At 49.0% G+C, this 15839-nt stretch overlaps 1 protein-coding gene across 24 annotated transcripts in view; it reads right to left on the bottom strand.

Moving 5' to 3' along the window:
- ABLIM1 (actin binding LIM protein 1) overlaps positions 1-15839 on the bottom strand; it is a 269963-nt gene that overhangs the window by 143959 nt on the left and 110165 nt on the right. For 22 of the 24 annotated variants that reach the window (XM_040435177.1, XM_040435170.1, XM_040435168.1 and 19 more), the window contains one exon: positions 12674-12808. The exons of 1 other annotated variant lie outside the window; for it this stretch is intronic. In XM_040435177.1, coding sequence (XP_040291111.1) covers positions 12674-12808 — 135 coding nt within the window. Of the gene's footprint in view, positions 1-9171; positions 9298-12673; positions 12809-15839 lie in introns of those variants that run through there. One more of the 24 variants, XM_040435191.1, reaches the window with a different exon arrangement.

Here is a 15839-nt window from a genome sequence, read left to right as displayed (position 1 = left end):
AGAGGAGCATGAAAGCGCTCACTGCCCATGGCCCTTCCGCTGCCCCCCTCATGCCTCACCTGGCCTCATTGGTGGTGAGGATTACACCCAGTATACAGGACAGGAGAAGTGGTACTGTGCAGTGTATATATATATATACAGAATAAGAGCAGATACTGAGGATTACACCCAGTATACAGGACAGGAGAAGTGGTACTGTGCAGTGTATATATATATATACAGTACAGACCAAAAGTTTGGACACACCTTCTCATTCAAAGAGTTTTCTTTATTTTCATGACTATGAAAATTGTAGATTCACACTAAAGGCATCAAAATTATGAATTAACACATGTGGAATTATATACATAACAAACAAGTGTGAAAAAAATTCTAGGTTCTTCAATGTAGCCACCTTTTGCTTTGATTACTGCTTTGCACACTCTTGGCATTCTCTTGATGAGCTTCAAGAGGTAGTCCCCTGAAATGGTCTTCACTTCACAGGTGTGCCCTGTCAGGTTTAATAAGTGGGATTTCTTGCCTTATAAATGGAGTTGGGACCATCAGTTGCGTTGAGGAGAAGTCAGGTGGATACACAGCTGATAGTCCTACTGAATAGACCGTTAGAATTTGTATTATGGCAAGAAAAAAGCAGCTAAGTAAAGAAAAACGAATGGCCATCATTACTGTAAGAAATAAAGGTCAGTCAGCCAAAAAATTGGGAAAACTTAGAAAGTAAGGGCTATTTGACCATGAAGGAGAGCGATGGGGTGCTGCGCCAGATGACCTGGCCTCCACAGTCACCGGACCTGAACCCAATCTAGGTGGTTTGGGGTGAGCTGGACCGCAGAGTGAAGGCAAAAGGGCCAACAAGTGCTAAGCATCTCTGGGAACTCCTTCAAGACTGTTGGAAGACCATTTCAGGGGACTACCTCTTGAAGCTCATCAAGAGAATGCCAAGAGTGTGCAAAGCAGTAATCAAAGCAAAAGGTGGCTACTTTGAAGAACCTAGAATATGACATATTTTCAGTTGTTTCACACTTGTTTGTTATGTATATAATTCCACATGTGTTAATTCATAGTTTTGATGCCTTCATAGTCATGAAAATAAAGAAAACTCTTTGAATGAGAAGGTGTGTCCAAACTTTTGGTCTGTACTGTATATATACACAGAATAAGGGCAGATACTGAGGATTACATATAGTATACAGGACAGGAGAAGTGGTACTGTGCAGTGTATATATATACAGAATAAGAGCAGATACTGAGGATTACACCCGTATACAGGACAGGAGAAGTGGTACTGTGCAGTGTATATATATACAGAATAAGAGCAGATACTGAGGATTACAACCGGTATACAGGACAGGAGAAGTGGTACTGTGCAGTGTATATATATACAGAATAAGAGCAGATACTGAGGATTACACCCAGTATACAGGACAGGAGAAGTGGTACTGTGCAGTGTATATATATACAGAATAAGAGCAGATACTGAGGATTACACCCAGTATACAGGACAGGAGAAGTGGTACTGTGCAGTGTATATATATACAGAATAAGAGCAGATACTGAGGATTACACCCGGTATACAGGAGAAATGGTACTGTGCAGTGTATATATATACAGAATAAGAGCAGATACTGAGGATTACACCCGGTATACAGGACAGGAGAAGTGGTACTGTGCAGTGTATATATATACAGAATAAGAGCAGATACTGAGGATTACACCCAGTATACAGGACAGGAGAAGTGGTACTGTGCAGTGTATATATATATATACAGAATAAGAGCAGATACTGAGGATTACACCCGGTATACAGGACAGGAGAAGTTGTACTGTGCAGTGGATATCCATGTATGCGCGGTAGTAACAGATGCCGAGGACTCTCCGGGTAATGTCTCTCAGTCTCTCCGCTGTGATCTGTCACCTCCATGCACATAGAGAAGGCCTCAGGGTTCGGGTGATGCCCCTCTATGCTGGGTGGCACCTGGGTGGCACCTGTAGACTGTTCCTCATGGCATTGTCAGCAGAGAAGTGGCCGCCTTGGACGCTTATTATTCTTCATCTACCACAATCTTTATTTCCCACCGAGGTTCTTCTCAGGATCAGACTCATTAAACCACATGTAAATAATAACAGAGCGCTTGGCGCTGCGCCAATTTCTGCCGCCCTCTGAGAATTCGATTATCCTTGATTGAAAGCTCAAGATGCTCAAAATGCCAGAAGAGACGAGCGGCAAAACGGCAGAAATCAGTGAGGTTCCTGTATAAGACAATGCAGCGCCTCCCCCCAGAGATCCCCAGCCCAGGGTAAGGCACATGTTCTCACAAGCTGAAAGATCTCTGCTAGCTGCCACTGAATTGGAGCATTTAAGTTTGCATCCAGAGGCTAGAATAATATCCAGACTGAGTACTTGACGCCATGCCTGCTGGGTGGGCGGGCTCATTCTAGTGATGTCAGAGCTGTGCTGTGAGCTCTCAGCCAATCAGATGCCTCTTTCCAGCTACAGACACAGACTGCAGCTGCGTCCCCCTCCTCTCCCTCCTTGCTCTCCAGGGTCCAGCAGCTCCTGGATTACAGTCACCCAGCTTTCCCAGTCGACTGAATGACAACCTAGCTTTGCAGTAACATGACATGATTTGCTGTTCAGCTGGGGGACAGTCCTTGTGGGAGGTGATGAAAAGTTTTCTATGTCGTCTTTTTTTTGGGATTCCCCCGCTCCCGCCTCAACCACACAGGATCAGACGTTTTCTGGACACTTGACAAGTAATTCTGCAGCAGCTGCGCCCAGGACGCCGCCATCTATCCTCATCTCAAATTATTCTGCAACCTTCTAACAGACTTTATGTTTCCCGTCCTTGTTTTGAAGATCTCTGCTTGCTGTCAGTGAACAGCTTGCACCTGTTAGTCATGCTGACAAAGCTGGGGGCTTGTCACAGGTCCATACATCGCCAATCCGTCCCTATTTGAGAATATACAGCGGGGCCCCTGCCACACGTTGGCGCATAATACAACATGGACAACTACTAATCCCCTATGGGAGAAAAGCTTAATGGAGTCTGGGCCCCGCTACCCCTCAGTGAACGCTGAGAGGGCCCCCACGCCTCCCACTTGTCCAGGGAGCTGGCTTTGTAGATACAGTGGGGGAAATAATTATTTGACCCCTCACTGATTTTGTAAGTTTGTCCAATGACAAAGAAATGAAAAGTCTCAGAACAGTATCATTTCAATGGTAGGTTTATTGTAACAGTGGCAGATAGCACATCAAAAGGAAAATCGAAAAAATAACTTTAAATAAAAGATAGCAACTGATTTGCATTTCATTGAGTGAAATAAGTATTTGAACCCCTACCAACCATTAAGAGTTCTGGCTCCCACAGAGTGGTTAGACACTTCTACTCAATTAGTCACCCTCATTAAGGACACCTGTCTTAACTAGTCACCTGTATAAAAGACACCTGTCCACAGAATCAATCAATCAAGCAGACTCCAAACTCTCCAACATGGGAAAGACCAAAGAGCTGTCCAAGGATGTCAGAGACAAAATTGTAGACCTGCACAAGGCTGGAATGGGCTACAAAACCATTAGCAAGAAGCTGGGAGAGAAGGTGACAACTGTTGGTGCGATTGTTCGAAAATGGAAGGAGCACAAAATGAACATCAATCGACCTCGCTCTGGGGCTCCACGCAAGATCTCACCTCGTGGGGTGTCAATGGTTCTGAGAAAGGTGAAAAAGCATCCTAGAACTACACGGGAGGAGTTAGTTAATGACCTCAAATTAGCAGGGACCACAGTCACCAAGAAAACCATTGGAAACACATTACACCGCAATGGATTAAAATCCTGCAGGGCTCGCAAGGTCCCCCTGCTCAGGAAGGCACATGTGCAGGCCCGTCTGAAGTTTGCCAATGAACACCTGAATGATTCAGAGAGTGACTGGGAGAAGGTGCTGTGGTCTGATGAGACCAAAATAGAGCTCTTTGGCATTAACTCAACTCGCTGTGTTTGGAGGAAGAAAAATGCTGCCTATGACCCCCAAAACACCGTCCCCACCGTCAAGCATGGGGGTGGAAACATTTTGCTTTGGGGGTGTTTTTCTGCTAAGGGCACAGGACAACTTATTCGCATAAACGGGAAAATGGACGGAGCCATGTATCGTGAAATCCTGAGCGACAACCTCCTTCCCTCTGCCAGGAAACTGAAAATGGGTCGTGGATGGGTGTTCCAGCACGACAATGACCCAAAACATACAGCAAAGGCAACAAAGGAGTGGCTCAAGAAGAAGCACATTAAGGTCATGGAGTGGCCTAGTCAGTCTCCGGACCTTAATCCAATCGAAAACCTATGGAGGGAGCTCAAGCTCAGAGTTGCACAGAGACAGCCTCGAAACCTTAGGGATTTAGAGATGATCTGCAAAGAGGAGTGGACCAACATTCCTCCTAAAATGTGCGCAAACTTGGTCATCAATTACAAGAAACGTTTGACCTCTGTGCTTGCAAACAAGGGTTTTTCCACCAAGTATTAAGTCTTTTTTTGTTAGAGGGTTCAAATACTTATTTCACTCAATGAAATGCAAATCAGTTGCTATCTTTTATTTAAAGTTATTTTTTCGATTTTCCTTTTGATGTGCTATCTGCCACTGTTACAATAAACCTACCATTGAAATGATACTGTTCTGAGACTTTTCATTTCTTTGTCATTGGACAAACTTACAAAATCAGTGAGGGGTCAAATAATTATTTCCCCCACTGTATGAGCCTGGAGTCCAGGATTCCAGACTTCTCTGCACTGATACATTGTAGCAAACTTTAGTTGTGTGAAACTATGACTGGATCAAAGGGGATTTTTCTGTCTTATTCTGCATGTAAACAATGAAAAACCTTTCATTCACTGACAGCAAGCAGGGATCCTGAAAAACAAAAGCAGCTTTATAACAAGCTCTGTGTCTCAGAAACGTCTCATTTCTACAATAGGGCGACTCAGTTACATAGCAGTGGATCCGTGCTGTGGGGCCGGCACCCAGCTTTCCCAGTAACAGATGCTGCGGGGATGCGATATTCTCTGGAGGTTTGTTTTTCCTCAGAAAATATCTATTATAAGTTTTATAATAAAATGTCCTGGGAAAGAGAAGAAATGAACTATGAGCGGCGGCGGCCGGAGGGACAGGCGCCTGCGGAGACCATCGACCCACATTACTGGCCGGGCCTCCAGCGACCACATGGAGACTCAGATCCGTGGTATCAGCTACACCCGGGGGGGGCCTCGTGGGGAGGTCACTCATGGGATGATGGGGGGGGGACTGAAGTAGAGGCTCAATTAAAGGGCCAGTAATAAAAATGCTGATTCTCCACTGGACAAAGGACATAAACAATCCACGGATAAGATAGAAATCCGCCCGCAGTCCACGGGTCAGATCTGAGAAAGTTTCATTCACTTTCTGCCATTGTAATAAACCGCAGCGTTATCCGCCACATGTGATCACACCCCATACGTCAGCAGGCAAAATGAAGCGTTGAGTCTGGGTGCAGCCGAGAACCACGCAGCAAAACCGCACACGGTTTACAGCGAATGACCCCGGTTCCATGTGAAGGCGAAGTGCGGCATGTGCGAGTGACCGGTATTTGCCACAAATTTGGGAATAAAACACTTTCTCCATGACAAGACTCCATCCTGCAGAGCCGACCTGTCAGCCGCCCCAATCGCTGTGGATAATTCATGGCCGCGGCCCCGCGGCTGACAGGTCTATCTCGGCTTTTGTATCTCTAGTGGTCACGGGCTGTGAAGGGTTAATGTCTGTAACCCTGGTGATCTAGGGCAGTGAAAGAGTTAATATTAGACTATACTGTAGTCAAGGACAGTGAGGTTGTTAATTTTAGTATTCATGGAGGTATTGGGCAATGATGTGAGGTTCTCTGGAGTATACCCAGTGGTCTAGGTCAGGGAAGGGACTAATTCCAATATCACCGATGGTGTTATCTGTGGTGTTACATAGGACTGCAGGTGACATCTACTACATTATCTGTACTCAGAGAGTTATCACTGTGTTATCTGTGGTGTTACATAGGACTGCAGGTGACATCTACTACATTATCTGTACTCAGAGAGTTATCACTGTGTTATCTGTGGTGTTACATAGGACTGCAGGTGACGTCTACTACATTATCTGCTGCAGAAATCAATAAGTTCCCCTCTGATGGTCTAGGGCAGTGAGGGATTGAATGTCAGTGTCAGTATTTCTGGTGGTCTAGGCCAGTGAGGGATTGAATGTCAGTGTCAGTATTTCTGGTGGTCTAGGGCAGTGAGAGGTTGAATGTTGTGTCAGTATTTCTGGTGGTCTAGGCCAGTGAGGGGTTGAATGTTGGTGTTAGTATCTCTGGTGGTCTAGGGCAGTGAGGGATTGAATGTCAGTGTCAGTATTTCTGGTGGTCTAGGCCAGTGAGGGATTGAATGTCAGTGTCAGTATTTCTGGTGGTCTAGGCCAGTGAGGGATTGAATGTCAGTGTCAGTATTTCTGGTGGTCTAGGGCAGTGAGGCGTTGAATGTCAGTGTCAGTATTTCTGGTGGTCTAGGGCAGTGAGGGGTTGAATGTCAGTGTCAGTATTTCTGGTGGTCTAGGGCAGTGAGGGGTTGAATGTCAGTGTCAGTATTTCTGGTGGTCTAGGGCAGTGAGAAGTTGAATGTCAGTATTTCTGGTGGTCTAGGGCAGTGAGGCGTTGAATGTCAGTGTCAGTATTTCTGGTGGTCTAGGCCAGTGAGGGATTGAATGTCAGTGTCAGTATTTCTGGTGGTCTAGGGCAGTGAGGGGTTGAATGTCAGTGTCAGTATTTCTGGTGGTCTAGGGCAGTGAGGGATTGAATGTCAGTGTCAGTATTTCTGGTGGTCTAGGCCAGTGAGGGGTTGAATGTTGTGTCAGTATTTCTGGTGGTCTAGGCCAGTGAGGGGTTGAATGTTGTGTCAGTATTTCTGGTGGTCTAGGGCAGTGAGGGATTAATGAAAGTCTCGCTTGTGGTCTACAATAATGGAGGGATTCATTACTACTGACCCCCAGGACCCTGATCTGAAAGCTACACCACTGGGTCGAGGTTCCATGAAGCAGAAACATTTCTTTTTCTGTTTTTCTGCTCCATGTGCTGTATCTAACCTCCGTATCTAAGCTCTGTGACCGGCCCCGGACCCTATATTCACACCAGTAGAAATCACGGCTTCTCCCTCCTTGCAGACAGGCTTACTGAATTTCTCATTGTTCAATTAAAAATGGATGACGATCTGTAACCGGAGCCGCGCGTTCTTCCACACGTGTCCAAGGTCAGCGCTCGCCTGGATCGGATTCCTCCGAAAGCTCCTTCCCAAGATCAGCGGCTCCTGGCGATATTCCCTCCACATCACCCAGACGGATATCATTACCTGGAAGGAGCCACCAGTGATCCCCCCCCAGATACCGCCGCTCTCCCGCTAATGAGGAGGCAACAATGTATCGGAGCAGACGAGGAGGGAAGCGGACATGGCGTCCTCCATCAGTCTGACCACAAAGACTGAGTCCACCCGGGAGGCAATGACTAACAAGGTCATCAGAGGTCCCAGATCTGGATGGAGATGGAGCTCAGAAATGTCCAAACTCCTGAGACAAACTGCTCCGCGCTGGAAATACGGACAACGGTAATGTCCCAGTGTGAACAGCCGCAGTATTCAAGGTTCAATTCAGGAGGACGAATGTATAAGTACCTGATGCCCCGAGTACTAATTACTACCACAGTGCTGTATACAGCCAACAGGCGTGGCAAACTTACTGACTACATGATTCCTGCACCAGATAATGTAGATGTCACCTGCAGTCCTATGTAACACAACAGGTCACACAGTGATGACTCCGAGTACAGATAATGTAGTAGTTGTCCCCTGCAGTCCTATGTAACACCACAGATAACACAGTGATAACTCTCTGAGTACAGATAATGTAGTAGATGTCACATGCAGTCCTATGTAACACCACAGGTCACACAGTGATGACTCCGAGTACAGATAATGTAGTAGATGTCACCTGCAGTCCTATGTAACACCACAGGTCACACAGTGATGACTCCGAGTACAGATAATGTAGTAGTTGTCCCCTGCAGTCCTATGTAACACCACAGATAACACAGTGATAACTCTCTGAGTACAGATAATGTAGTAGATGTCACATGCAGTCCTATGTAACACCACAGATAAGACAGTGATAACTCTCTGAGTACAGATAATGTAGAATATGTCACCTGCAGTCCTATGTAACACCACAGATAACACAGTGATAACTCTCTGAGTACAGATAATGTAGTAGATGTCACCTGCAGTCCTATGTAACACCACAGATAACACAGTGATAACTCTCTGAGTACAGATAATGTAGTAGTTGTCCCCTGCAGTCCTATGTAACACCACAGAGAACACAGTGATAACTCTCTGAGTACAGATAATGTAGTAGATGTCACATGCAGTCCTATGTAACACCACAGATAAGACAGTGATAATTCTCTGATTACAGATAATGTAGTAGATTCACCTGCAGTCCTATGTAACACCACAGATAACACGGTGATAACTCTCTGAGTACAGATAATGTGGTAGATGTCACCTGCAGTCCTATGTAACACCACAGAGAACACAGTGATAACTCTCTGAGTACAGATAATGTAGTAGATGTCACCTGCAGTCCTATGTAACACCACAGATAACACAGTGATAACTCTCTGAGTACAGATAATGTAGAATATGTCACCTGCAGTCCTATGTAACACCACAGATAACACGGTGATAACTCTCTGAGTACAGATAATGTAGTAGATGTCACCTGCAGTCCTATGTAACACCACAGATACCACAGTGATAACTCTCTGAATACAGATAATGTAGTAGATGTCCCCTGCAGTCCTATGTAACACCACAGGTCACACAGTGATAACTCCCTGAGTACAGATAATGTAGTAGATGTAACCTGCAGTCCTATGTAACACCACAAATAACACAGTGATAACTCTCTGAGTACAGATAATGTAGTAGATGTCACATGCAGTCCTATGTAACACCACAGATACCACAGTGATAACTCTCTGAGTACAGATAATGTAGTAGATGTAACCTGCAGTCCTATGTAACACCACAAATAACACAGTGATAACTGTGAGTAAAGATACCATAGTAGATATTACCTGCAGTCCTATGTAACACCACAAATAACAAATTATAATAATCCAGTGACTTGTGACAATCCCGGCTCTGCTACATCAGCACTGTAGTCCGCGGGCGCCTGGATCTGACCTCTCGGTTCCTGCACAGGACCAGTAATGATCTGCAGTCTCGCAGTTACTACAAGTGGTCTCTGTTATCAGCAGCTGCAGGGTCACGTTATCAGGGAGCTGTCACAGGACACACAATGGGGGTTATTCTGTGCGTTGTCTCTGGTTTATGGGGCATGAACCCTTCCTATAACAGCTCATTGGGGCCCCAAGAGAAGGAAGGGCCCCTGTGAGCCACACAAGAGCCAGGAGAAAGCTCTCAGGGAAGATTTCATATATGGTTGTTATACAGCCTCCCACCAATGTACCATTTGGGGCTGGTGGAGGAGACATCACCGTTTGGGGCTGGTGGAGGAGACGTCACCGTTTGGGGCTGGTGGAGGAGACATCACGGATTGGGGCTGGTGGAGGAGACATCACGGATTGGGGCTGGTGGAGGAGACATCACGGATTGGGGCTGGTGGAGGAGACATCACGGATTGGGGCTGGTGGAGGAGACATCACGGATTGGGGCTGGTGGAGGAGACATCACGGATTGGGGCTGGTGGAGGAGACATCACGGATTGGGGCTGGTCGAGGAGACATCACGGATTGGGGCTGGTCGAGGAGACATCACGGATTGGGGCTGGTCGAGGAGACATCACGGTTTGGGGCTGGTCGTGGAGACATCATGGTTTGGGGCTGGTCGAGGAGACATCACGGATTGGGGCTGGTGGAGGAGACATCACGGATTGGGGCTGGTGGAGGAGACATCACGGATTGGGGCTGGTGGAGGAGACATCACGGATTGGGGCTGGTGGAGGAGACATCACGGATTGGGGCTGGTGGAGGAGACATCACGGATTGGGGCTGGTGGAGGAGACATCACGGATTGGGGCTGGTGGAGGAGACATCACGGATTGGGGCTGGTCGAGGAGACATCACGGTTTGGGGCTGGTCGTGGAGACATCATGGTTTGGGGCTGGTCGAGGAGACATCATGGTTTGGGGCTGGTCGAGGAGACATCACGGTTTGGGGCTGGTGGAGGAGCATCATGTTTTTAGGTTGGTGGAGGGGACATCACGGTTTGGGGCTGGTGGAGGAGACATCACGGTTTGGGGCCGGTGGAGGAGACATCACGGTTTGGGGCCGGTGGAGGAGACATCACGGTTTGGGGCCGGTGGAGGAGACATCACGGTTTGGGGCCGGTGGAGGAGACATCACGGTTTGGGGCTGGTGGAGGAGACATCACAGTTTGGGGCTGGTGGAGGAGACATCATGTTTTTAGGTTGGTGGAGGGGACATCACAGTTTGGGGTGGTGGAAGAAGCATCATGGTTTTTGACTGGTGGAGGGGGCATCATGGTTTGGGGCTGGTGGAGGAGACATCACTGTTTGGGGCTGGTGGAGGAGACATCACGGTTTGGGGCTGGTGGAGGAGACATCACGGTTTGGGGCTGGTGGAGGAGACATCACGGTTTGGGGCTGGTGGAGGAGACATCACGGTTTGGGGCTGGTGGAAGAGACATCACGGTTTGGGGCTGGTGGAGGAGACATCACAGTTTGGGGCTGGTGGAGGAGACATCATCGTTTTGGGCTGGTGGAGGAGACATCATAGCTTGGGGCTGGTGGAGAAGCATCATGTTTTTAGGTTGGTGGAGGGGACATCACAGTTTGGGGTGGTGGAAGAAGCATTATGGTTTTTGACTGGTGGAGGGGGCATCACGGTTTGGGCTGCTCTGCCCCCTTGGGGTCTGGACATCTTGCAATCATTGAGAGAACAATGAATGAAAACATATTACAGGAGAATGTAAGGGCACCGTCCATGGCCTGAAGCTGGAGAGACACTGGCGATGCAACAAGACAATGACCAACGCAAACAAAGGACCAAAGAATGGTGGAAAAAGATTTGTTTTGAAAGGACCAAGTCACGGTCGTCTCCTTACCCTACAGTGATGCTGAGACCCGAGGAGGACTACCATGCCGTTTCAGGTAATGCCACAGAGAATGCATGGAGTGGCACTGTGAATGCTTAACCATCCTCTGATTTTGGGGTCCGGGGCCCATGTTCTTGTGAACAGTGGGTGTCTGAGAAGTCGGACCCTCTTCCATCTAATAGCCATCAGATAACGTGTTATAACCGGAATACGCCTTTAACCCACTGAGAATGCTGTGACATGGCCAGGAGCTCTGTGCACGTCTGCAGGGAGGAGCGCTCCAGAATTCCACCTCAGCATTGTGTACATCTGGAGCTGCATGAAAGATTGGGGATCTACAGGTCACTAAGCTCAGGGGTTCCCTTCCCCCTGCACCGTGGATGTATCCAATGTGCCAAATAAAACACTGGAAATGCAGATCCGGATCCGTTTTGGTGGAACACTTGGTGCCGGATCCGGCATTAATGCATTTCAATGGAAAATGGCATTCCGGCAAGTGTTCCGGAAGTTTGGACGGAGAAAATACCGCAGCATGCTGCAGTATTTTCTCCGGCCAAATACCGTACGAGTGACTGAACTGATTTCTCTCCATTCAGAATGCATTAGGATAAAACTGATCAGTTCTTTTCCGGTATTGAGCCCCTAGGATGGAACTCAGCGCCGGAAAAGGAAACGCTAGTGTGAAAGTAGCCTAAGGACAGTAGATTATTGAGAAAATTCATTATCCCCCCCATGTCTGTTTTTGGCGTAGAAAAGTTGCAAAATCCCATTCCACCCCCAAACTACCGCCCCACCCCCAAGCACTGCTCCACCCCCAAACTACTGACCCACCCCCAAGCACTGCTCCACCCCCAAACTACTGCCCCACCCCCAAACTACTGCCCCACCCCTAAGCACTGCCCCACCCCCAAACTACTGACCCACCCCCAAACTACTGCCCCACCCCCAAACTACTGCCACACCCCCAAACTACTGCCCCACCCCTAAGCACTGCTCCACCCCCAAACTACTTCTCCACCCCAAACTACTGCCCCACCCCTAAGCACTGCTCCACCCCCAAACTACTGCCCCACCCCTAAGCACTGCTCCACCCCCAAATTACTGCCCCACCCCCAAGCACTGCTCTACCCCCAAATTACTGCCCCACCCCCAAGCACTGCTCCACCCCCAAATTACTGCCCCACCCCCAAGCACTGCTCCACCCCCAAACTACTTCCCCACCCCCAAACTACTGCCCCACCCCTAAGCATTGCTCCACCCCCAAATTACTGTCCCACCCCCAAGCACTGCTCCACCCCCAAACTACTTCCCCACCCCCAAACTACTGCCCCACCCCTAAGCACTGCTCCACCCCCAAATTACTGCCCCACCCCTAAGCATTGCTCCACCCCCAAATTACTGTCCCACCCCCAAGCACTGCCCCACCCCCACATTACTCCCCCGTCTCTTGGTTGCTGGAAGTGCGCAGGAGATGCTTCCATCATGGGCGCCGGTCGTTACCTTTGCATATGAAGCACTTGATGTGGAAATGCTTGGACTGGACGCGCAGCACCTCGCCTTTGCAGGGCTCCCCACATTTATGGCAGCGGATGATGGGCTTCTCTGAGGACTGGCTGGGGTCCTGAGAATGGGCAACTGGAAGAGAGAGAGAGAGAGGGACGGTCACCGAATGTCTCCGACATCACCCGGCATCACAGCAAACCAGCGCGCAGAACATGAGGCATCACCGCGCCCCAGAAATATGGCCGCCAGTCAGTGATGTGGGGGGGCCTCAGTATACAGGACCCGCCTCACCCCGATGCAGCGTTATAAGAAACCTATGAGCCCGCACTGAGGCAGCATGGCCTGACGAGGCATCACACAGCAGCACAGAGTATCTACAGCTCAGTTATACTGACCCATAACACATGAGCTCTAACAGAAAGCGACTAAAGAAAAATGGCGCCACCTAAAGGCGAGAAGCGTCCGTACATTACACGGAGGTCACCGGACTCTCCTGTCATTATGCCTCATCCTTGGTCCATGCGTTTTCCCTAATGAAGGAACATGCATGCTCGGCCGAGTCCACAGGAGCGTCAGCCACAGAGACTGCACGTGTATAGATGACCTGTGGGCAGAACACACGTCAGTCACAACACGCGTGTAGGAAGTACCCAGGACATATGGTGGCAAGTTACCAGCAGGATCCCATCCCAGCTCTGCTACATCCACACAGTCAGAGATCGCCCTCCTATGTTGTCAGTCTCTCCTGTGATGCTCACTTCCTGGGATTATATCAGGAGCGGTCAGGCTCCTCCCTTCCCCACCAAGCCCCGCCTCCTCATCCCTCGCACTGCTGAACCCAGACGGATCCGTCATATGCTTCTGACGGATCAAAGCGGAACGCCTCTTAAAGGCTTTCAATTCCGTTATATTCCGTTTTCCCAACGCACCCGAACCTGGTGATGTTTGGGTTCGCTCATCCCTAGTTGGGGGTTTCCCAGTGGACTGGCCTCTGAATGTGCGGATTTCCGGATCCGGCAGGCAGTTCTGGCGACGAATCTTCACAACGCAAGTGTGAAAGTAATCAGCGCAGACACCGTGACAGCAGCCGTCAGGTGGAGCAAAGGCTCCAGAAATCTGATGAGACCGTGTGTCACAGGGAAGCCATCAGCAAGCTGCTGCTGCCGGCAGACTCCATTATGGAAGCCGATCCCTGCCGGTCGCCCGTCTGCTGCAGTGTAACGGATCTGTCAGCAGCAGCTTGCTGATGGTTTCCTTCTAGAAACTGGGATTTGTACTTGTCCCGGAGATAGGACTTCAAGCACTTGGGTAAGCTGGAGGGGGGGAGGGGGGGCTGTCTTTATTCATGGCCTCTCTTATAATTGTTGGGGGGGGGGGGGGGGTCACATTTGTGCTTGGGAAAGCCGGGTGACCACAAATATGGCCGCCACTCAGGGGTAGGAAACCAGCAGAACGGTGGGCACAGCTTTGGACGAGACTGGAAGAAAGGAAAGCAAAGAATTTACAAAGTGAATGATTTTCCCGATTTTGTAAATTAACGGTGGAGTGTTCCTTTAAATAGAGGCGCAGAGCTAGCAATCTATAGGCTGCGTACACCGCGGCATCCACCCCCGACCGCCAGTCACATGACGCAGCCATTCACTGGATCACCTGCTGAGGCCCCGGCTACAGGGGGAGCGTTAACCATTTAATGGCGGGACCAGCCCCTTCATCTGGACTCTCCTCTGTCCTGACAGTTTGTTACAATGTATCAGTGCAGGTAAAACGTATCAGTCTGGAGCCCAAGATATTTGGAATGGATACAACTGTTACAAATCTTCAGCTGTGAGAAGTATAAGGGCATGGGTTGTCCACCTTCAAGAATGTTCCCATTCCCTGACAGCAAGCAGAGATGTGGAAAATGGCAAGAATTTGAAACACAGAGTCTATTAGAAAGTCGCAGGTTCGGACACAGAATTTGGCGGCCCCTGTTATTACACTGGGGGGGGGGGGGATAGGTGACCTTGTGCTCTGATCTACACCTGATCAAAATAGCCTCTTATCTGGGCTGCGGGGGAGGGGCGCCCGCCTGGGCCTATACTTGGGCATCAGCAGGCGCTCCACTTTATCCGGGATTAACCCTTTCCGTGACCGGCGCACACTTGCCAACATCATCAGATACTTTCCATTTCTAGTGTAACTTTAGTATATAACCTTTGTGTCAGTCTTAACTGTATTTCGGCCATTGCATTCTTGAACCAGGAAGCTCAGGATGAACAGAGATATAATCCCCTACAGGAGGGATTTGTGGAGAGGATGGATCCCTGGTGTATAACACTGTCTGCGGCTGGAGTCTATGGGGGTCCCGGAAGGGGTAATCAGCCGGGGGTCTCACAGCGCCGGGGGCTCAGACACAGACGCTGATCTTGCTGGACGGTCTGAAAAAACAGACGCTGCTGACGCTGCTAAGCCCTGAATGGAAAGCTCCCCAGTCAACCATTGTTTCCAGGACGGCGGAGGTCACACTGTGACTAGAGACATAACCCTGTATCACATCATGTATGACCCCCTGTATCCCAGGTACTGGGGCAGCTCTATGTGTGACTAGAGACATAACCCTGTATCACATCATGTATGACCCCCTGTATCCCAGGTACTGGGGCAGCTCTATGTGTGACTAGAGACATAACCCTGTATCACATCATGTATGACCCCCTGTATCCCAGGTACTGGGGCAGCTCTATGTGTGACTAGAGACATAACCCTGTATCACATCATGTATGACCCCCTGTATCCCAGGTACTGGGGCAGCTCTATGTGTGACTAGAGACATAACCCTGTATCACATCATGTATGACCCCCTGTATCCCAGGTACTGGGGCAGCTCTATGTGTGACTAGAGACATAACCCTGTATCACATCATGTATGACCCCCTGTATCCCAGGTACTGGGGCAGCTCTATGTGTGACTAGAGACATAACCCTGTATCACATCATGTATGACCCCCTGTATCCCAGGTACTAGGGCAGCTCTATGTGTGACTAGAGACATAACCCTGAATCACATCATGTATGACCCCCTGTATCCCAGGTACTGGGGCAGCTCTATGTGTGACTAGAGACATAACCCTGTATCACATCATGTATGACCCCCTGTATCCCAGGTACTGGGGCAGCTCTATGT

This window comes from Bufo bufo, chromosome 6 (genome assembly GCF_905171765.1).
Source record: "Bufo bufo chromosome 6, aBufBuf1.1, whole genome shotgun sequence".
In the NCBI taxonomy this organism is placed as follows: Eukaryota; Metazoa; Chordata; class Amphibia; order Anura; family Bufonidae; genus Bufo; species Bufo bufo.
Note: the sequence above shows the minus strand (reverse complement) of the source record. Positions and strands in the feature narration are given on the sequence as shown.